Source organism: Adiantum capillus-veneris, chromosome 18 (assembly GCF_014529385.1).
Source record: "Adiantum capillus-veneris isolate H3 chromosome 18, ASM1452938v2, whole genome shotgun sequence".
NCBI lineage: Eukaryota > Viridiplantae > Streptophyta > Polypodiopsida > Polypodiales > Pteridaceae > Adiantum > Adiantum capillus-veneris.
In genome coordinates, this window is record NC_140948.1 from 29,254,725 (window position 1) to 29,278,388 (window position 23,664).

The window sequence follows — 23,664 nt, forward strand, 5'->3', positions numbered from 1 at the left end:
TGCTGGACTGTTTTCTAGAAACGCTGCATGCTGAAATTTTGCGCTGGCTGCTGCCCCTTCGTTAGAAGTAAAAACCTCTTCGCTGGAGTCATTTTAACATTGATGGCAGCCCACTTATAAGTTTTAAATTATTAAGGGTGCCCAACTTGGCCAGCCTCCCCAAATTAACCCCAAATTTTAAACCCCTTGTCTCTCCTATAGAGTAAAAAAGTGCCCTGGCAAGCTAAGTGGAGACAGCATGAGATCAACTTCTGAAAGATAGGCACTTCCACTAAAAGCACACTCTGCAGCAGCTGGATATCAAAAACTTGAACCACCAAAAGCCACCAGTGGTGAACATTTGACGAGAGAGAGAGAGAGAGAGAGAGAGAGAGAGAGAGAGAGAGAGAGAGAGAGAGAGAGAGAGAAGCCAGATTGATGACATGGCAGTACGGACGTGCTGACGTGGCCCGAGAAACGCGCAACAAATCGCACAACGTTTTCTGCCATGTATCGCAAGCAGGTGGCATGGCAGCTGGGCTTGTTCTTTCAGCCGGTTTTGGAAAGCATTGACTTGCGAAGCTTTTTGGTGCCTTTTTATTGGCAAATAAGCTTTAGGGGCGCTTGAAGCTTTTGCTTTTGGGCTTCAGTGCCTTTATAAGTGAACCTTGGGAGCCCACTCTGGCAGATTCAGTGCATGGTTGCACAGCTGCAGAGTGGATTCCCCGTCAGTTGTATTGATATACTGACAGGGCGCCTGACTTACGAGGCCAGTACATCTGGGCAGAGAGCTACGCTCTACCTTGTCTCGACTTTCAGTTGTTGTAAAGTTGAAGTCTTATCAGTTTTCAAGTCCAACGTGTGTTTGTTGATGATTCACCGCCTCACCAGTGACTTGCCAGTTACATAATAGAAGAAATTTCATGTGTTTACCAAAAAGTATATATCAAGCCATCAAGGCTAACGAGGAAATTCCATACATGGACACTTGATTTCAAAAAATCTTAACGCCATCCTCACAAATGGTTGCAAATGAACTAAAAATCATACATGGGTCAAACTACCAGCAAGAGAGGCAGTCACTGCACACAAACAATAACCAAAAACCATGCAGTGGATAAGAGACCCTTATTCATTGTTATCAAAGAATAAGATAATGGAAATTGTGAGTGTATACCGTGAGTTTTAGGTTAGTGGCCAGAAGACAGGTGGACGAGCACAGGGGCTATACCCCAACACTGCCTTGTGCATAGTCAATAATTGCATTGCGTAACCAACACTTTCAAAATATGAAATGTACATTTCTTTTGTCAGAGAGGCCTTGTTATGGCTGGTAGTTTTCTTGAGTCCAAGTATGCTTTGATAATTCATGTATATGCTCTCTGAATGACCGAATTGCCAAGAATATCATGTGTTTTGTTTGAGTGCACTGAAGCTCAAAATTGAAACCCCAGTTACAACCCAGAACATTTCCACAATTTGCTCTCGGCACACCCCATAGTCATTCGCAAGGAAGGACCTGATATTTGTCAGCTACACAACGTAAAGAGCTTCAGAGAGACTACATCCAAATAGGTAAAGAATCGTGCCCAGCCATAAAAATTTCTACTCTACTTGCATGGTGTATTTGTTTTGAAAGTGAAAATTGTCAAATGCTGCCTTGGCAGCCGTACTGGTTGACAGCTTGAGGCCCACCTGATCCACAAGAGTGTGAATGCTGCTAGCTCACCAGCAAGCATAAGCAATTATCTGTAAAATTAGATTGGGAAGAACCCTGGTCTTTGTGTCATTTAACCAATCAGTTGTGTCTAATGTTTTTGACTTTTTGCGCAAATATCACAAGAGGAGCTTGCTGACCTTAGAAGGATGTGGAAAGGCAAGGAGACACCCTAGCGCTAATGGGGCTGTCAAACAAAGCTGGAATCAAATGCATTTTAACCCAAGCACATGGCCTTAGTATTAACACAACGAGTCCCTGGAAATGCAGAACAAGCTCTTCTGGAGCACACAAGGTATCTGACACAATTCTATCAGAACCATGTGAAGTCATGAAGCTGTACACTGGTAAAGGGTCCTCTTCAGTCAGCCAATCCGCCAAACATCACTTCGACATTCTGGGATTTTGAGCAGAGCACGCTGTATGAAATGTATTCCTACAAACTAAAAGATTGCAAAGAATCTTATAATCCCCATAAAAATTACGAGTTAGCAAGCCCTGTATACCAACACTGGATCAAAAGCTGCCTTCAAGCAAGGAATACTGCATCACTTCCAAGCTAAAGTGAACTTACTGATATTGTCACGAGGAGAAAAGTTTCCATACACTTAAACAATTAACTACCAATAGTGAAAAGACGACCATAAAGCCTTTCTTATACAGGCAGCATAGTAATAAAACTGTTACCCTTCAGGATACCACTGCATGTACTCAGCTTGGCGACGGCGACGATTTTCTGCATCCCAGAATAACTGATCGAAGCGATTTGAGCTATTGCCATCTTGATCCGTCAAAAAATTCCTATTTATTCTTGGCCGAAAGGTGCATTCCATGAGTTTCATCTCCAACGACTGTCACAGCATAGGTCTATTGTCAGCTCAAGCAAAATTATAATCAGTTGTGTCAATGGTGCACACAAGCAGACCTCATGCTGTAGCTCACGTAGATGATGCTTTGAATCATCAGTTGATAGCCTTTCCCAAAACTTTTTGGGACGTTTCAATTGTTTTGCATATTTGCTGCAAATAAATACTCAGACAAGAAAAAATGTCAATGCACAGCTGAACAATTTCCAGTTTAAGAAAATAAATAAACAGAGCATACTGACCTAATCCTAGGTTTTGCAGTAATGCCTTTCAATTCATGAGATTGCTCCTCTAATTGCTTTTGTTCTGCAAGTTTTTTCCTTTCTGCCTCCTTGCTCAATGCCTCCTGGTAGAGAAGCTCTCCATAATTTTTGAACTGCTTTGCGGCTCTCCCTCTCATCAACATTATCCTTCTTGTTCTCTGCAAGAAAAAAGTAATTAATCTATCTCCATTCAAACAAAATGATAAAACTATGCCAACAAGGAAAGAAACACGGACACTTAACAGACACATAATCATGTCCAGCTGTGCGAGCGCAAGTGCATATGAAGAAAAAAATGCACCACTGATGTATACAACACATACTTCTGTTTAGACAAATTCTGGACTTCAGACGTCATGTTTGTAGGCATAAACAAGAGGAGACTCGTCTGTACCATCATCACCTCAGATATGTAAAAGAGGGCCCCAGGACATTGATTTGTGGAATGCACTTGGGAAAAGTAGACGTATCCTATTGCATTTTTTGCAATTTACGAGAAAAATTCCTCTCTTTCTTCACAAGAGACAGATAAAAAGATTCCTTAAAAGACTTATTTAGTGACCGTCTTTCAACTGTCAAGACCAGCCTAGATGTCGTGCAAATCGTAGAACAATTTTATATACCTAGATGAATCCAGGATATACCCAGATTCACCCTTGAAAGAAAGTGCAAGGTATAGACTCATGGTAGTCACCCACGAGACAATATAACCATCAGCTCCATCATGCATAGTATTGACTAAATACCATTTTACAAGTTTCTTGACCTAGTAGCTATTTTCAGGTTGGAGGAGAAGAAAAGAAGACAAAGAGAAAAGGAGGAAGAAAGAGAAGTGAAAAAAGTTGTGGAGATCTCTTCAACTTTTAGTACACAGGCCCACTTGGCGCTATTGCTACCCCCCCCCCCCCCCCCCCCCTCTCCCCTCTCGTAGTTTCTCCCTGCATCCGAAACACCCCATCCCCTCCCCACCTGCTGCTTTCTCTCCCTGCATTGCAGCCCCCCTTCCCTCTAACTCACTCGCTCACTCCCTCTCACTCGCATCCCCATTCCATCTTCAACACTTTTCGTCGTCACTGTGCAGCAATAGACACGGTAGGACTCTATCACACCTTAACACAGAAGCTTTGGTGCAGTCCCCCCCGACCGACCCCTCAAGTCACCCGTTCGACTTTTTCTTTCACCAGAAAGAGAAAGCGGACCTAGCTGCTAAGGTTGACACTCTCCAAGCGACCTCCCAAGATTGGTAGCATGAACCTCAATGGAGGCGAAGTTCACGACTTGCTGCAGGCTTGCCCAATTGCGGCCGAGGATACTATCAGCTAGGGTTGAGGGCTCAAATATGGTGATTGTCATGGTGCAACAGAAGGTGTGGTGACGAGGGAACACAAGAGAGGGGGAGTGTCAAAGTTGACGATGCGGACCATAGAGACCAAGGGGAGAGAGAGAGAGAGAGAGAGAGAGAGAGAGAGAGAGAGAGAGAGTCTCCTGAACCAATCAACCTTGGCAATGAATAACTGAATGTGTTTACTATGGAGGCAAGGGTTTGCTTATATAGCAAGCACACTAAATTGCCCTAGCCAAGACTTTGACAAATAAGTAAAATAAATACCTAAAAGCCAAACTAAATAATGGGATCACATTGGGCAGTTCACTTGAGATGCCTAAAGTTTTAACACCTCTGTGTAGCTCATAGTGGACATCAATAGTGAGACCAAGTCGATGAAGAAGCTACCATGTACACCCAGGACCGGCCGGGATACTGGATACACCTCGATGTTGCTCTCATCAACTTTGTACCTGAAAGTAATGCCATCTTGAGCATCGGTTGCCTTTGAAGAAACTTTGAGCTGTAGACCACACTACGTCCAATAATCCCCATTCGTGAACTATGAACACATCACGTCCAAAATATAAAACTCCAAGATAATGAACTATTGAAACACATCCTGTCCATAATCTGACCAACAACAATAAATTGGCTAGCCCATCCATAGTGTTTTAGACATCTCATTGGTTCCCTGCCAGATGCCTATGCATTGAACTCCAATAACTTGAACTCCAACACAAGGGTCCAAATTAATTATAGGGAGCATTGCTTGCCCCTCTCTACCACTCACAAGCCTCTCTCTGGCTGAAGCTAGTGATGACAACTGTCATTTGACTAGAAATCTGACGTCGAGGCCACTGTGGCCACAGCCACGTGTGCCATGTCGATCTCCACTGTCAAAACTTTATTACCGTAATCTCTGTCCAGCTTGCCTTTATCCTTGTCTTCAAGTGAATTCCTGCTTTTGCCTTTGGCTTCCAACTCCCGAGCCAAACAAAGCATAGAATCACAATCATAACTGTGGTCGTACCTCTCGGGTACCAAGGCAGCTAATTGAGTATTGGTACTGCCATCCTTGTCCAACTGACCTTTGCCGCTGTCCTCTAGCGAACTCCTCCATTTTCTTTTGACCTCACAAACTCGATCCAAACAATTTGTGAGGTTCCTTGAGAACTGTGCCGATGCATAGGCCACTAAATGGATGGTTGACGATCTGTTATCCATAGCTTTTGGTCGGTTTTGGTCGATGTCGTGGGGCGTGCTCGAGCAAGGGGGTCCCATGTTGAAGTTACAAGATCTGGAGTTGATACCTTCTCGCACTCCAAAAATCTGAGTCTTGAGGTCATCTCCATCCAAGCAACTCCAAAACTTTCCAAGTCCTTGCACAAAAGTGGCTTCCAAGGTGGCCGCAAGGTTTTCACTAAGCCGCTCCAGACACTGCATAGAGGGCTCCATAATCCCACCTTCCAAGATGCTCTTCAAGGCTCAACACGGCCCCTTTATGGACTCTTGCAAGTTGCCTCCCAAGGTTTTCCAAAAGTCGTCCTCAAGCCGTACCAAAGCACCTTCGAGAAGTTTTGCAAAGCATTTTCTAAAGACTGCTCCAGAATCCCTCCTTCCAAGCCACTGATACAATGGGACCTTTTCCCTCTCGCCGTCCCTAACCACCGTCCTCTTCCACATCTGTAGCGTTTCAAAATGGTGACTTTATGAGTGGCAAGGGGGGGTGTCATCATCGCTGCAGATGGGGAGAGGGTTGTCGTTTTGCATGGCCTTGCCGGAAACAACATATCAAAACGCAGGAGAGAACTCAGCTCTGCCCACGTCACCTCTGCCAACATTTTGAAACACGCTTATGGGAAACTCCCTTCTGCCTCCTACATCTCAAAACGCCATGCTTGGGGTCATTGTCACTGCCTGCTGCGTTTCAAACGCACTAGCAGGCGGTCGTGTGCGCTGCCGAGGAGGGGGGTCGGGCTCTCTGGCGGCAGACAGTCTGGACAACGTTTTGAAACGTTGTCGCGAGTTAGAGAGAGAGAGAGAGAGGTGGGCAGCGGATATGGGGCAAGCAAGGCGCCGGTAGGCAGCCCCTCTCAAAACGCAAGGGAAAGGGGTGGACCGTGGTTCCTCTACGCCAAGGAGTGATAGCGCTGGGAGCTGATGACGACGACGAGGTTCTCCTCTCTGCTCAAAATCGCTCCTCCACGTCCAAGGCCTTCAAGGAGCACACAGCTCTGACACCATGTCAAAGTCGACGATGCAGAAGCGTAGAGACCAAGGGGAGTGAGCACGAGAGAGAGAGAGAGAGAGAGAGAGAGAGAGAGAGAGAGAGAGAGAGAGAGTCTCATGAACCAATCAACCTTGGCAATGAATAACTGCATGTGTATACAATGGAGGCAAGGGGTTGCCTATATAGCAAGCCCAGTGAATTGCCCTACCCAAGACTTTGACAAATAAGTAAAATAAATACCTAAAAGCCAAATTAAATAATGGGATCACATTGGACAGTTCACTTGAGATGCTTAAACTTTAACGGGGGGAGGAGTTTCACGAGGCTGTGGCAACCACTAACCTTAGTTGTTGGTTTCTTCCCTTGATTTTTATTTAATTTTTGGGACCCTCTTTTTGAAGTTACAAATGGTCGGACATTGTGTGGCCAGTATGAAATGGCCGACGACCGAGAGTTTCACCCGTAGTTGAGAAGGGCAAGTTGCCACAAGATAGTCGAGCTAGTCGGCGCTGAAATCCAAGCAGTAAAAGGGTGTCTAGGCTCAGTTCAAAGTCATTTAGGCCCCTCGCTACACTTAATAAGTCGGTGGATACTAGGAAATTAACTCAAAAGAGACAAAGTGGACACTTGGCAGCTCCAGATCATTTTTTGCCACATCTGCATGAAAAGGGGGCACCCAAATTGAGAGAAGGGGCTGATTTGCTTCATAAGTGAACTCAAGTGTGTCTTAGTAGTGGGTGCAAGTGATCACACCTTTAATGGAAAGATGGCCTTCTCCCTTGTCTTATGTAGCGCGATGATTCTCCTCTTACGTACCTCTCTCCCCCTTTGAATACAGAATCGCAATGCCTAGCTCAAGGGCTTTCCATCTGTATGTACAATTGTGTGGGTTCATGCGCGTATGCCGAGGCAAGAGCCTCTTGTCCAGGTATTGGACTAGCTAATCGCTAATCCCCTCCAGGTACAAGTGAACTTGGAGAGATTTCACGCGAGAAATCTCGTCCGATTCAAAGGGCAAGTAGCCCTACAAGTGCGCGAGTACGAGGGCTTGCTATGGATGCGACCGGCACGCGAAACGGAGACCGAAAAGTAACATACAGCCTACTGTGTATTTTTGCAAGTTTAGGGTTTCGACCCTACTTGATCCCTAATACCTCCAAGAGCTTCGGGGAAGCGAGGGGATCACTGTATAGGTGATCTGGTGCATTTCGAGGCAAAAAACAGAGAATTCAGCGTGTTGCAAATTCTCACCAGGTTTGGGAAAGTGCTCGTATGCACCGGGAAAGTCACCTTTTGCATGGGGATTTTATATGTGAAGCCTCCTACAACGGTTATGCTACCGACATCGGGCTAGAGTAGGCCATTTTCCACCCAGTAAAAGCGGGACGGCTCGTAGGAACTTGCAGGTTTTATCTCAAGTTTTGTAAGAATAAGGGAATACCAAAAGGGGCGCCACTCTTTGGGGCCTATATGGTGTCACTGTCTGCTTGGTAGCACTCTAGCAGCCAAGCCGTGGTTTGTTTGAAGTGTTAATTCTAGTCACATGTTTATTTGCAAAGTGTCTCTGTGTCGTAAAGTTTTTCAAGTAAAGATTCGGGTGAGAGCTATAGTCCACCGCCCTACGGGCCGGTTTCATGGTGCCGTCGCCGGGATAGAATCACTTTTTCCTTAAAGAGAGCCTTGGTTGGTTTGCAGCAAAGACACAAAGCATAGGAATACACTATGGCTGACAGGACAAACGACGCCAGGGAAGAGGCTTCCTCTTCACAAGAGATAGACAAGTTGTTCCTTCTCCAATGTTCAAGCGTGGCGAGAGTTCACGGACACCCCTATCTGTTCCTTTTGTTGATTTGAATGCTCCACAAGGTCAAGGGTATATAACTGGGCAACTAGACGAGGATGCGTTCAGGACACAGTTGGTTGCCCTTGTGAATGTGTTCTCTCAGGTGGTGCATAATCCTAGGTTTATGGAATTTCTACAAGCGCCACCAGTGTCACAACAGACAAGGCAGCTGTCTCGTGCAGTAGAGCTTGTGTCACCAACCAGTGGCAATTCCATTTTTGTTTATTTTCTCTTTCTTTGGGGAATTTCGTTTGTTTTACCTTTTGGAAACACCCCTCTGGAAATCTAATTGCCCTGCATTGCATAGCCAGTGTGGAACTGTTCAGAGAGAGTGCTAGCCTGAGGGCTAAAGAGCACTAAGGTTGGACAAGGACTATGGTTAGCCAAAGTGGGGTCATTGGCCAGCCAAAGCGGAATCCTTTGCTACATAGGCTACATTTCAGTTCTAGGTGTGGCTGTAGTGTACAAAGAGGGTCAGATGACTTAGAAGAATGTAATGGCAGAAACTCCTAAATTTTAGGGACTGCTATTTCTGGACGGCAAAATGTCTTCACGTCATTACGTGCAGTTTGACATAGGGATCATTTTGTTACTCTGTGGCCAAGTCAACAGAGGCTGCAGGTGAGATATTTTTAGACCCGAGGGTCTAAAGCGGGAAAATGCACAAAATGAGTGACACTTGGCACTCTGAGGCCAGTTTACTACTTAAAGAGAAGGAAAAAACGTGCTATGAGCTCGTTTTTGAGTGCTGTCACAGGTGGGAGAGCTTCAATGGAGTGCTGGCTTACCCTCTATGTACAGTAAGGTGCAGGATGTCATTACCTGCACACCTCTCACTGCTCTGGTTATGCCCCTCTAGTGGGCTCATCAGATTGACCATGTACAGTCTTGTGGTTTGATGCTCTATTGCTGAGGCAAGAGCCTCCCTGAACAGGAACAGGAGCAGGGAAACGAGAGGGTGATAACCTCTCAAGTAAACATACAAAAATCAGCACTGTTTTATTGCTGATTTTGGGCTGTTTTGGGACTGTTTTGTGCTCGGAATCATGCCAGAATCAAGGGGCACGTAGTCCAAGGCATTGGGAACATTGCAGGGACAGTTGACATCTGAAATTAGGTCAAAAACAGGTCCTAACCAGAAAATACAATGGTCTGAAATTTACTGTTTTGCAGCCGTATGGATGCCAGATGCATTGGGAACAGTGCCCAATTGTCAGAGAACACTTCTGGGAAGTGTTGGGACTCAAAACAAGTGAAAAACCAGAAATTCCAGCGAGCTGTAATTGCTCTTTTTGAGTTGGAATCAGAGGGTTTTTGTCAGTTGAATCAAGTTCCAATGTTGGGAATTGTTTGGGGTCAATTTTGGAGCCGTTGTGCTGCCAAAATTTAGCCAAAACAGGTGTTGTATTGCTGGATACAGATTAGGATTCCCGGAACTCTGATTTTTGCAGGTTTGGGGCTGCTTCGATACCCTAAATCCTTCCAAATTCAAGGGGCAACTAGCCCAAGGTGCAGGGAACAGTGCAGGGGCTACAAGGAGCTGAAAACAGAGAAAAACCAGTCAATAACCAGAAATTACAGAGGCGTTATGCTCTGTTTTGGTCAATTAAAGGTGGAATCAGGACAAGGACAGTGGTCTCCTTAGGATTCCCTACTTACAGACTGTTTTAGGCAGGGTTCTACGCCGTTATGCTGCCCAAATTCCTCCAAACAGAATAGAAACTGCGGGATACAGGTTAAGAACTGCGGGATACAGATTTAGTGCTATAAGCACTCTTTGTACTTCCTCTTAACTGTAGAAGAATAAAGAAATACCGAAAGGGACGCCTATTTAGGGGCCAATCTAGTGTCTGACTCGCATACAGATGCATTCTAGCATCTGTATCCCATTCCCCTCTCTTGTGTCATTATAGCACAGGTAGAATAGATGACTAATAATGGGTGAAAGCTAAATCAAGGTTTGAAGTATAGTCTACCGCCCTTTTTGAAGTTAACAGGCCAGTTACAGCTTGTTGAGGCTCAAGCACAGGCCCCTTGTGCGTCTTCATAGGGCAAGGAGCATTCACATGTTGCAGAGTCAATTGGGGCTCCAAGACAATGTTGCATTCAATGGACAAGGAACCAGTTTCCAGGCTATGCAATAGGTTTTTCCACCATCCACGATACATCCTCGGTATTTCGGGGGTGGATCTGTGTCTCAAAGCATGGCAAGTTATGCGCCTGGAAACCAACAATTTATGCCAGGAACAATCTTTGGGGGTAAGCAAGGCATGATGCCAAACCCTATGTATGGTAACATCGGCATGCAACAAGGGTTTCAGTACAATCAAGGCCAGTTTGGGGTTCCATTGGGCAATTTTGGCATGGCTTGTTTTTTCGACCAACAAGCACATATGGCACCAGTGACGCAAAATGTCAATGGCCAAGGGGCGCCGATGATCCCTATCACAGTGCCCATGTCGCAGACAATTCCCTATGACAATTTGGGAGCTCTGGAAAAGCCAAAAGCAGACAAAGAAGGTGGTGCAATTCTGAAGTTTGATACTTTCAACGGCTTTGAGGATAAGACAAAGGCTCTTACTTTCCTCCATCAGTTTGATACAGCTTATGCAGGGGGGGATTTTACAAAGGCCTTCAAGGTCAGGAAAGCTGCCACTTTCTTGAAAGGTAATGCGCTTACATGGTGGAAAGTCACCCACCACATGGGTATACTTCAAGAAAATGTTTGCATCTACATTGGCTGTCAAATGAATTTGAAGCCGATGTCATGACGGATTGGAACCAACTTACTGCGGCTACTTGCAAGAGCCTACAAGAAGTACAATCTGAGGTTTTGTAAAGCGTTGCTCTCAATAACCTCCTACAGGTTTGTGCCACTGACATAGCAGATTGAGAAGTATTGTTGTGGGCTGCCTAAAGGGCTTCAAGACTATTGTACAAAGAACACTACCCTCACTTGAAGTTGCCAACATTGGTCATGCCTTGTTGAAGGGAGGACAGTGGATTTCAGGGCAACGTGAAAGGGGGTCAGCAAAAGAAAATTTCAGCATAGAAGCCCGTTGTGAAAGTGACTCCTGAAGCGTCCCAGGGTCAGAAAAGACAGGGAAAGCTAAGTGCTCAGCCCCGAGAAGAAAAGACAGGGAAAGCTAAGGCCAAGAAAATGAAAAGGAAGCCTTTTGTGTGCAAGTCGTTTGAAGCGAAGAAGGCTTTAATGGCTGAGAACAAATGCTTTATATGCGAGCAGCCTGGCCATTTTGCTGCAGATTGTCCCCAGAGGAGGAGGCCAGCTGACTCAAAGGACAAATATGACAGGAAAACAAAGAAGCCCAAACCCACGGCTGGGTTAGTGCTAGATATGGTGGGTGATAGGCCAAACTCAAATGCCAGTGAGTTATGCAGAGCGTGGGGTAAAGTCAAAGACCAGACATCACTTATCTTCTTTGATCCTGGTGCTAAAGCAAACTTTATCTCACCAGAATTGGCCATCAAATTGGGCATCAAAGCTGAAGAGATGAGGTACACAAAAGAGGCAGAGTTGGCATGTCCTGATTATTCAAAGTGTGTTACGTCTGTCATTGGAAAGTTGCGTTTGCATATTCAGTCATATTTAGACACAGAGGAATTCTATATCATGCCACTGGAACGGTGCAATGCGCTGTTGGGAATCCCGTGGATGTTCCGTATACATGAAGTGCTCAATGTCTTTCAACAAAAAGATCACCCTTCAACATAGGGGCAAAACTCACATCCTTGATGTAAAGCTTAAAGGGAAGTCTGTCCCTATTGTATCTGCTTCAACTATCATTTCTGTAATTAAGAATCATCTTTCTGCGTACTTAATTTTTGCACGTGATGTTTTAGATAATTGTCAGTCAAATTTCTATGTTTTGGATAAAGAAAGGTCAACATTTTTGCTAGAGTTTAGTGATTGTTTTTCTGATTCATTACCGTCTCAGTTGCTGCTTGAGAGGCATGAGGATCATGCGATAGATTTGGTGCCAAGTTGTAGCCCACCAAATATGCCTCCCTACAAGGTTAGTGTGGCTCAGCAGAAAGAGATTAGCGGCCAAGTAGAGGAGCTGCTAGAGAAAGGGCTGATTCAACCTAGTTCTTCACCCTTTTGCTCCCCAATGCTTCTAGTGCATAAGAAGGATGGCTCTTGGCGCATGTGTATTGATAACCGTGCGTTGAATAAGAATATCATCAAGAACACGTTTCCTATTCCAAGGATTGATGATATTCTTGACCGATTAGAGGGTGCTACAATTTTAGCAGGATAGACCTTACGAGTGGGTACCATCAGATTCGTATCAAGCCAGAGGATGTGCACAAGACTGCGTTTAGGACGACATTTGGTCTGTATGAGTTCTTAGTGATGCCGTTCAATCTTACAAATGATCCTGCTAAGTTCAATAGGATGATGGATCGGATCTTCCACCCACATCAAAAGTTTTTCAACACATTCTTTGATGACATGATAGTCTATTCAAATGATGAAGAGGAGCATAGGCGTCACTTGACCATTGTGTTTGAAGAGCTACTCAGTCACACGCTACTTGACTTGAGATCTTAGTGATGTCGTTCAGTCTTACAAATGCTCCTGCTACGTTCAAATAGGATGATGGATCGGATCTTCCGCCCACACCAAAAGTTTGTCGGCACATTCTTTGATGACATGATAGTCTATTCAAAGAATGAAGAGGAATATAAGCATCACTTGACCATTGTGTTCGAAGAGCTACTCAATCACAGGCTACTTGTCAATCCTAAGAAAAGTGAACTCTTCTAGGAGGAGATCCACTTTCTTTGCCACATAGTGTCAACGGATGGTGTCCAAATGAATCCTGCTAAGGTTGAAGCAATTAGAATTAGGACATGGCCAAGTTTGAATACTTATTTTATTTTATTTTTGGAGTCGGGTTGGGCACTCCCGGTCGTTATCCTCATACACCAAAAAAGTGCACAAGAAGAACGACCGAGACTATGCACCCAGACTCCTAGGACAGACGCTTTTGTCACTAGACTACGTGAGGCTTTGCTTTCCCAAGAGGCCAAAATTATCTACACTCTTAGGGAAGTGCCCTTGAGAGACCCATCTCACTGACTAGTTATGGACGTGACAGCGACCAAGTACCTTTGTTCAAAGGCCCGGGTACTACGGGACTTGCTTCGGTCTTCCCTTCGGAGTTTCCTCCTCCAAGTAACTTATCGCTCACCACGCTAAACTGCCCTTGTACCCCGATGGTTTTCCCCTAGGAAATTCCATACCCGCTTGGAAGGGCGTCGGCTCACATGTGGCGTACGCTGAGGTTGGTGGTGTCTCCCTGAGCACCTCCCAACCCCTTTTTGGCGAGGTTGAACCCCCCGTGGGGGCAAGGCACTTGGGCGCTCTTGTAGCTCATTTGGCTTCGCTTGGGGAGAATACCGTCATTTCCCTCGGGAGGGATCGGATTATAGGAAGGAGGGCATTATCCCTCCATCCACCTATGCAGAGCACCCAAGTGCCGGGGTACAACCTCACCAAGGAACTTCGCCACAGGGACGTGCCCTGCAGTTCCATTCCTCGAGTGCGGATCACGGCGTACCCAGGAGGGCATGAGGATAACGGTCCTTTCAACGGCAGGTCGATATCGTTGAAGGTGGAGTTGAATCGGTTTAGCCAACGCCCCCTAGAATCATCAATCGCCGAGCAAGACACTAGCAGATGCGAAAGCGAATGACCCTCTAATTGGGAGCACAGCGAGCAAAATACTGTATCCGCGTCTCCAATTATCCGCCAGTTTGAGTCCGCCTACTCTCGCGAGAGCCAGCACTCTCTATCCACGTGTTTGTTCAAAGTCGGCAGTCTTATAGGGCTCCAACGCCATGCACGAATGCCTCTTGTCCCACTTGTCCCATGCGTGGTAGCAGACTGAGCTAAAGTCAGCCACTAGGATATACTTATTCATCCAGTTCTGGGTTCTGGTCGTCCAAGTCCACTTCTTGAACAGTTGGTTCTTAGGCTTCTTGTTTACCAAGGAGCCTTTCCAGGTGGATGAAACCGAGCAATACTTGTCAAATGCCCTTGCTCGTTGTCCCCCACAAAAAGCAGGTACGGGTGGGATGTTAAACTCGGGGTGGAGAGTTGCCGTCCCTACAGAGGTCGACCTTGCTCCCTTCCCGAGTAACATTCACATCCCGATGGCGACGAGGCGCTGCAGAGATTGAAGGACGCGTTGATCGTGGGCCCCCATAATTCCGCGCCATAACAAATCACTAGGTACACGCACGCCTTAAAAACAGTTAGTCGAGACCAGATGGGGATGGCTCGATTTGCCAGCAGGTGCTGGCATGCGAATAGGCTTTTCCTATCCTTGTCCGCTTGCTCCTTGACGATGCGTTCAATGGAGAAGGTCGAGTCTACATCGATGCCAAGGTACTTGTACGTTTCACCTACTACAACCATCTCCCCCCCCCCAGAAGAAAGATCCTCATAAGGAGGTCTTGCAGGTCTCCGTGGAACACCGTGACCATGCATTGTCAATTCCAAAGGTCGTGCCCCAGGTCTTGGCCCATTCACTTACCTTGTCCAGGCTCATTTGTAGGCTTTCAGGAGAGTCAGCAAGCGGAACCAGGTCGTCGGCAAAAAGGAGTCCCTTAATTCTCTTGAGGAAGTTAGGTACTTCCACGCCCCGTGTTTCCCCATCTGCATCCAAAATATCATTTACATATATGTTAAAGAGACAGCGCGATCCCGGGCAACCTTGACGGACTCCCCGTCACACCGGAATCGAATCCGATAGCTACTACATGTGTCGGACTTTAACAGAGGTGGACCTGTAGAGCGCTTGATAAAATCTAAGCGCTCGACCTTGCAAGCAAGCCGCAACGAGCTTCAAGAACAGCCCCTCGTGCGGTACTGTGTCGTAAGTAGAGATCATTTTCTATGTCCCACTGAGGATGGATTCATCTCGTCCTAGATAGATGATCAACATATCAGATGGTCTTAAAATGCACAATTCAACTCATCAGCTTAAAGACAAGAAATTACGAGCATTAACTATTTACTAATAAATGCTATTCTCAATACATGCAGAACAAAATTATCTGTGAGATTTATGGCTCCAATGTCCAAAAGTTAGAAGGAGCATTCCTAGTGCATCATGAGATAGATACATAGAGCATCAAAAAGGGAACTATTGGTAAAAGTCCTGCATAACAATCTACCACGTATGGATAATCCTGGACGCATCACGTGATCATTGATTGAAGCATCACAAAGGGAATATTCCTTGTGGACTCAGTGGTAGAGCACACACTAGTAACAAGCACATGAATGCAGATGAGGTCCTTGGACTGCCAACACATAGATGTTTGACCATTAATTGTGTTTAAGAATGCTTGTGCAAGACCTTTGTGAAATTGCATTACGGGATGCCTGGACATATGTGCTAAGCACCTTTTATTGAGTTGAGCAAGGCCCAAATTGTCTAAATAGCCCCAGTATTTATTAAGTGTGGCAAATCTTTCAGGTGTATACTCTCGAAATTGTAAGATAAGTTACTTTCTCTCAATAGGTGAGGAAAAAACTTATTCTCTTCCTATGATTTCTCCTTCACTAGATGCACGCAATGCTGTCATCAAGTCAAGAATCCCAAAAAAAAAAAAAATCCTAAGAGAGGAATCTACACAAAGCTTTGCCTTTTTCGGTTTTTTGCTAAAGAAAAGCAGTCAACAATAGCAAATAATGTGTGCAGTATATATTGACTCCAACACAAGAAAATGTTCCCTCCCTACATATGAGTCTTTAAATTAGAGTCAGTCCAGAGCAGACAGAAACCACAATAATTTCACACCTTTGTGTAGGTGGGTTTGTCTCGTTCCAACCTCTCATGGTATTGTTCCAGGCACACCTTCTTCTCTTCTTCCATTCGCTGCTTGTGTCGCAAGAACTCAACATAAAGTCTTGTATACACAGCCTTCTGTAAAGAGCCCACATGATTGTCATCATCTTGCATAATAATTTTCTAGGAGATAGGTTTATTTATGACAAAGCCCAACTATGCAAGAGCAGCTAGCATTCAGAATCCTTACAAATCCAATCCAAAATGATAAGGGAAGGGACTGGATTGTTAAAAGAGAAAAAGTGTGTCTATGCTACAGCGCATGCACTCGTAATATTTCAAATGTTTCATTTTTAGCACAATTTACCGATTTTGGAGAAAGCTGTGGAGACCTTTGTGCCTCCAACTTCTTTTCAAACAGGGGCTCAATCTTTTGAAACTTGGCCAAACTTGCAAAAGAAGGTAACTCGTGGTGACCACTTGGTTTCCTTGTTTTCACTCTGGGAATCTCTTGTTCAAGCAAAGACTTGAGAGAACATAGCTTGTGATCACACAACTTTGGATTTGACTTTGCAAACAAAGAATGAGTCTGGTTATTCCTTTGTGAAATGCTGGTAGGGGAAATGTCCTCCCCCCGACTTTCAGCAAAGTTATTTTGAGGTCTAGCTTCATCAACCATTGAGTTACTCATATCGCGATCAATATTATTATCATCCAAACTACTGCAAAACATGTTTATATACATTATACGTTCTTAGAGTTTGAAAGATATACAACATTTAGTCTCATAATGACAGTGAGCTATGATTATACCTTTTAAAAGCTCTGTTTGATAACCTTCTATAACCATTTGACATTGAAGATAACCAAAATAGGGTTAAAAAAACACCTAGATTCCCTAGAACCTTATGTGCAAGTCACAATGAAAACTATAGGTGCACATGCTTGCACAATAACAAATATCGATTCATGGCCCAGCCTTACAAGTTGACAATTGAGTACTAGCCCATGAAACTCCATTTTTTATATCTCAGAAGCCTTTCGCATCTGGCTGAATAAACTTTTGCAATGCAATTTCATTACAGGGGCACCTTACTACAGGTATTCCTTTCATCAACAGAAGAAACATTAAAAAGAAGAGAATGCACCCCAATTTCAGATACAAACAATCAAAAGAGCCCAATAGGACCCAAAAAAACATGAAAACCAAATGCACAGTTCTGAAACAAAATACTCCTAAAAATCACTTTTTCCAAAGAATTCGGCATACCCAATATCTTGAAGTTTATTGACGATATGTTCTGTCAAAGGAGTCACATATCGGTCTGGAATTGCATGGTCTTTGCAAAACTTTGTTGCTACTTCCTCGGCACGATCTCCCTCTCGCACTGAAATTACCTCCATACGACCCTCCTCTATCTCTACTGTAATCGCTAGAAGAACTTGCCGAGCATCTGTGGAAAAAAAACAAACCTTTAGAAAAAATCAATCCTGAATCCGCAACTTTTGGACCCAATACTTTTAAGGCAGCTTTTCTGTCTTTAACATTTTATCACTTGAAGATTTTGAGCTAAGGGAACTTTTGTTCTTTAACTCCAGGTCCCTCATTTTTATTGGATCATGTGATTTCATAATAGATGGCGAGCCCACTGTCTGAATCACAGGTTACAAACTATAATCCATTGATATGGAGTTGATGTAATAGAGCATTTGCTCTGAATGTTTCTGGTGTGCTGTTGTGATGGGTGTTGGAGGAAAAAACAAAACTTACCAGTTCCATCGTAGGCATCTGTGGTGCGCACGAATGCATCACCATCCTGCATGAAGAAAGCAACATGAGAGGAAAAAAGCTTGAGGATTTTAAACACAACATGGAGAGTGGTGAACACAGAGAATCAAATGCAGTTATGGGTTCCAAAATTACTGGTGCAGAAGGTGCAAAGTCTGCAGGGTTGTAAGAATGCTGAGAAGCTTGAGGCTGAGGATCGGCTCTGCTAGAAAGAGCTTTATGTCGTGATCTCGCAGAATCCATGGAGGCCATGATAATGTTGGCCTTCGGTGTGATCTAGAGCTTTGCTTTTCCTGTTCCTGTGCGATCCATAATGGGAGATGAGTACCGAATTCGCCAAATGCGCGTTGTGTCCCCTCGTGGAAAGGGTGGCAGCGTATATTTTTGAAGAGCGAGCGAGTGAGCGCCCAATTCTCTTTTGAAGAGAGAGGACATGTTTATTCCATAGGTTTGTAATGTGGTCTCTTACAAGTTTGAATACATAAGAGGAAACTAAAGATCACTCAACTTAGGGAGCAGATGTTGCATTAATAAAACAAGGTCGTCTACAGTAGACAAGGGCACTGCCTCCGGTTAAAAATTGGAATTCTTGGTTAGAAATGTTATTGAACTGTATGTGTGAGAAATCATAAAGATGTACTTTATGATTAGCGATTCGCAATAGCAAATAATATAAATTGTGGTATGGGGAAATACTAAACTTTGATATGTGAAAGTAATTAGATTAGAGAATATTGTTAGGTGTGTATTCTAAGTAAGAATATGCAATGATTTTGATTATATCCCAAGAAACAAGCAGTAGAGAACCATGTAAACTATAGTACAGGAAAACAACAAATCATAACTGTAAAACATAACTAAATTAGAGGATATTGTGACATGTAGGCGCAGTCAAGCCCAGTCAGCATACCAGCCCAGACATCCCAGTCTGCCTAGTAAACAGCACTTGTAACGGCACAATATGCCAGGTGTCACCCTTTCTTGATATTGGACCAGCCATGTAGTATAAGGCCCTTAGAGCCGGATGAATAATGGGAGATCAGAGTGTGCAACAGAGTGTGTACTTTACATTGGTGGAGGCGGCGGGCACTCAACCCCCGCTCCAATTTAACCTTTTCTTTGCCCAGACTTTTCTTTCCCTCAGTTCTTCTGCAAACACTACACAGAGCGAATCTCCTTATTGCACAGTAGAGTACACACTCCTTGCACGCATTCACAACCATGAGCCGCGTCAGTTCACCTAGACCAGCCCCTAGCTCGCCACAATATGACGATGCCTCGATGCATCCCGAGTTCACAAACGACCCTGCACAAGCTCCTCTACAGCACATGTTCTCAGCGGTCTCCAACATGCTGCTACAGCTCAACCACACAAACCAATCTTTGGTAGGCTTCTTAACTAATCAACAGGCAAACACTACGCATACAGATGCGAAGGTACGGCCCAAGAGTTTTTCTGGGCTACCAACGGAGGATGTCTTGACATGGATTGATCACTTCGACAATGTTGCAAGCTACCATAACTGGAATGACGATCGCAAGGCCTTGGAATTGCGAACACTCTTGGATGGGGTAGCCGCCACCTGGTTTGTCCAGCAACATGATCAGGTCAAGTGTAATTGGTCACTTTTAAAACGGCTATTAATACAAAGTTTTGCACATCAAAATGTCACACAAACAGCTCTTCAACAATTAAATGCTTTGCGCCGACAACATAAAGAACCCATTGCTCAGTTTGCTGTTAAGCTCAATCAACTGTTTTTACGCGCTAACCCTACCATGTATGAAGAAATGAAGCTCTATTTTCTGTGGCCACGCCTTCAACATGACATCGCCCGTCGAGTCCGTGACCAAGGCCCAACCTCCTTCCATGACGCCATTCAAATAGCCCAGCGTATAGAAAGCAGCATGGACACAGAGTTTTCAACATCGATACCAACCCTCTCTCCGACCTTGTCAACAAGAGCCATACCTGAACCCCCTACCCCAATGGATATTGATGTCCAAAACAGTCAATACCATTCCAGAAGGAGCTTGCCAGAGCGGGATGCACAAGGGAGACCGAAGTGTTTCTTTTGCAACAACTATGGGCATGTCCGCAAACACTGTCGGAAGCTGCAGGCGAGACAACAAATCCAGAACAGTCAGGTACAATTGGCTGATGCCACCTCCCTTGCTGCTCTTCCGGAAAACATCTGAGCAAATGGATGGTGGAAGACACCCATTCTCACATTCAAGCCACGGCTACTTCCAGCCGCATGGTGTGTTCAGTTGTCCCCCTCATTCACAACACATCACAAGAAGCACTTTTAGACACAGGCAGCACCATTTCATCAATTAGTCAAGATTTGGTCACTAAGTTAGGCATCGAAACTTTCATCTCTACCCCTATTTCTGTACTATTTGGAGATAATAAGAAAATCTATCATTCCAAGACAGTAGCACGTTGCACTTTCCATCTGGGTCCATCCACATTTGTACATGATTTCTATGTTCTACCACATCAATTATTCCCACTAACACTGGGATGTGATTGGTTCATCAAGACACGAGCACGACTTAATTTTGAACACCATACACTTGTCCTTCCAAGCAAACTACCCATCCTTTTCATCTATTCTAGCAAAGGCCCAAATTTCGTCAACACTCAGCACACAATCACAGACACAACCCATCGCACTCAAGATGTCCGGTCAATTTTGGCCAAGTTCCCCTCTTTATTCACCAAAACCAGTCAGCCAAAAGTCATCAACCTTCCCATCTATCATACCATCCGCACAGGTGATTCTCCCCCAATTAAGATGGCCAGTAGAAGGAGATCGCCAAAAGACACACACAACATAAACTAGGCAGTCGCAAGTATGCTTCAGCAAGGGATAATCATCCCTTCCAATAGTGATTGGGCATCCGAGCCCCACCTGGTTAAGAAAGACGACGGGTCTTACAGATTCTGTATAGATTTCCGACCCCTTAATAAAGTCACTCAACATGACTTGTACCCTCTCACGCGACTAGATGATCTCCTGGACCAGCTTGGAAAATCTCGATACTTCACGTCACTAGATCTAACGTCCGGCTATTGGCAAATTCCCCTTGACCCCAAAGATGCTCACAAAACCGCATTTAGAACGCCAAGTGGTTTATTTGAGTTCACCAGGATGCCCTTTGGTCTTTCTGATGCGGGGAGCACTTTCCAGCGCACAACAAATCTCATCTTTCAAGACTTGATAGACCAAAGATATGTGCTGGTATACTTAGATGACATTCTGATTCATACCACAACTTGGCAACAACACCTAGTCATTCTACAGGAGGTGCTTCAACGAATACATAAATTCAATCTTCAGCTCCAGTTACGAAAGTGTAAGTGGGGAGCCACAAGCCTCAAGTTCCTGGGTTTTCTAATTTCTGTAGATGGCATTCAAATTGACCCATCAAAGGTAAAAGCCATCAGTTCTTACCCTCCTCCCACTAATGTCAAGAACTTACAAAGCTTCCTCGGCATGGCTACTTTTTTATTAAGGTTTATACCCAACTTAGCTACCATCACCCACCCTCTTCGGCATCTACTCAAAAAGGATGTTCCATACTCATGGGATGAGGCCTGTACACGAAGTTTCAATCAACTGAAGGCCGCTATACAGAACTCAGCAATGTTAGCACACCCGGATTTTCAAAAGCCATTTCTCTTACAAACTGATGCTTCTAATTTAGGTCTGGGCGCTGCACTGCTCCAACAAGATGACTTGGGTCGATGGTGTTCTATTTCTTTCATCAGCCGAGCCCTATCAAAACCCAAGCTCAATTACTCCACAACAGAGAAGGAATTATTGTTGAGATGTCGAGCTCTACACCTTGAGCTGGCATCCACTACGGGTCTTGGCCGCTTACGGCATTTACTCACTAGCGCGTTAGGTGACCAACATGGAGGATCTCTACCAGTGATTCTACAGCTGGACTACACTTATAGTGCCAGCCTAGTACGCTTCTAGCAAGTTCACACTTAGTGACCGCATGTACATATGTGCTACTTTTCAGCTTTAGCACTTAGTCATTTTGTACTCTCTTTTCTGTAAAGAAGAAGAAGAAGCTTTCCATCTCTGTGTGCTTTGTGCTTGTCTTGTGTAGCTCTCTTGCATCCTCATTCTTTACATGGTATCAGAGCCTGGTGCAGGCAAGAGAGGCTAAGAGAGCAAGAGCATCACAATCCCTTCGTTCGCAATCCACGACCAGATGCCGAAGGTGCCTCGCGTAGGGGGGAAAATTTTAGGGATTTTTCGCACAAGTTTCTGAACAGGTCTCCAAAGTGCAGTATACAGAGATTTACTGTACAAGTACAGTGGTTGTATGTACGCTTGATTGTGGACACTCGTTGAGTGTAGAAAGCGTTACAGGTACCACGATAGCAGGTTCATCAGATTTGTAGGTTTTTGCAGATTGCAGCTATTTTGTCTTAGTGCTTCAAGATGTCTGACGGTTTCAGTCAGATTGTTACTGAGAAGCTTGAGAAAAATAACTACCCTGCATGGAAGTTTAGAATAACAAATTTCCTAAAAGGAAAAGGTTATTGGGACTATGTAGAAGGAGACAATGAAAAGGAACCAGAGATTCCCGAGACAAATGCTACAGCAAAACAAAGGAAAGCTTTGAGGGACTGGCAACAAGGCCAGAGCAAAGTGATGTATTGGCTTTCTATGAGCATCACAGATGGCATGATGGGCTATCTACAGGATGCTGAAACCCCCGCCATTGCATGGAGAAAATTAGGCAGAGTGTTCGAGGTGAACACCAAGGCCAGGAAGCTTCAACTAAAGTCGGAGCTAAATCAGGTTAAGAGGAACAACCTCTCAATCAATGATTATGCCTTGAAGATCAAGAGTATCATTGAGGCTCTTGGATCTATTAAAGTCTCAGTGGAAGACGATGACATTGTCCATGCATGCTTGGATGGTCTAGGAGATGAGTATGTACATTTTAGGTCTTCCATGAATACAAGAGACGACATCCCCGTGTTCCAAGATTTGATTTCTATGCTTATTCTTGAGGAGAAGAACCTTGACACATCTTCTTCTCATGGCAGAAATAATTCTGAACAGGCCTTCTATTATAACTCCAACAGAGGTAGAGGTAGAGGTCGTGGTCGAGGCCCAAGGGGTTGTAGGGGCCAATTTCAGAAGGTCAATCAAATCAAAACAATACAGGTGGCAGGGGAAACCATTCTCAAGGCAGGGGGAGTCAAAGAGGTCGTGGTGCAGGATCAAGCAGGCAACAACATACTCCAGATAGCAGAGAATGTTGGACTTGTGGTGAAAGAGGTCACATGTCACGTGACTGTCCAAAGGGAAAAGCAAGTGGAAAGAGAGAACAGGGTAACTATGCATCTACTAGCAGAGATGCAGATGACAGCAAAAACGAGCGCATGTTTGTTATGCAGCATGTAATGAATACAATGACTGCAGAGAACTCCACCCAAGATGATGTTTGGTATGGGGATTCAGGTGCCTCTAATCACATGACGTCTCGTGGAGAGTGGTTTAGAGATATGCGCAAACCAGATGTGTCAGGCTATGTGCAGACAGGAGATGACAGAGCTCACCCCATTACTCATGTAGGGGACATACCTCTAAATATGAAGAGTGGGAAATCAAAGTACTTAGCAGATGTACTTCATGTCCCAAACATTACAAAGAATCTTTTTTCTGTTGGACAAATGGTTGAGCAGGGTTTGTAGGTTCGCTTCAATCCAAATGGCTGTTATGTAGAAGATTTCCAGAATGGCTGTAAGCTGATCACAGAGGGCAAATGTGTGGGCAGAATGTTTACGCTG

General features: G+C 44.6%; 2 protein-coding genes across 2 annotated transcripts in view; one reads left to right on the top strand and one right to left on the bottom strand.

Annotated features, from left to right (window-relative positions):
- Nucleotides 1-18,217, bottom strand: part of LOC147435410 (uncharacterized) — a 90,234-nt gene extending 72,017 nt beyond the window's left edge. The window contains exons 1-8 of the mRNA XM_086488475.1: nucleotides 17,973-18,217; nucleotides 17,820-17,865; nucleotides 17,319-17,502; nucleotides 16,416-16,770; nucleotides 16,061-16,186; nucleotides 2,805-2,983; nucleotides 2,622-2,715; nucleotides 2,384-2,547 (exon numbers count right to left, since the gene is read on the bottom strand). Of these exons, the coding sequence (XP_086344601.1) occupies nucleotides 2,384-2,547; nucleotides 2,622-2,715; nucleotides 2,805-2,983; nucleotides 16,061-16,186; nucleotides 16,416-16,770; nucleotides 17,319-17,502; nucleotides 17,820-17,865; nucleotides 17,973-18,089 (1,265 nt within the window). The 5' untranslated portion in view covers nucleotides 18,090-18,217. The remainder of the gene's footprint in view (nucleotides 1-2,383; nucleotides 2,548-2,621; nucleotides 2,716-2,804; nucleotides 2,984-16,060; nucleotides 16,187-16,415; nucleotides 16,771-17,318; nucleotides 17,503-17,819; nucleotides 17,866-17,972) is intronic.
- Nucleotides 18,218-19,058: 841 nt separating this feature from the next.
- LOC147435412 (uncharacterized) lies at nucleotides 19,059-20,036 on the top strand. The gene has a single exon (XM_086487955.1). It carries the CDS (start codon nucleotides 19,059-19,061, stop codon nucleotides 20,034-20,036), a length of 978 nt encoding a protein of 325 aa, XP_086344081.1.
- Nucleotides 20,037-23,664: the final 3,628 nt, after the last annotated feature.

Coding starts and splice junctions, on each gene's coding strand:
- LOC147435412 (XM_086487955.1), top strand. CDS start 19,059: ATGAGCCGCGTCAGTTCACCTAGACCAGCCCCTAGCTCGCCACAATAT.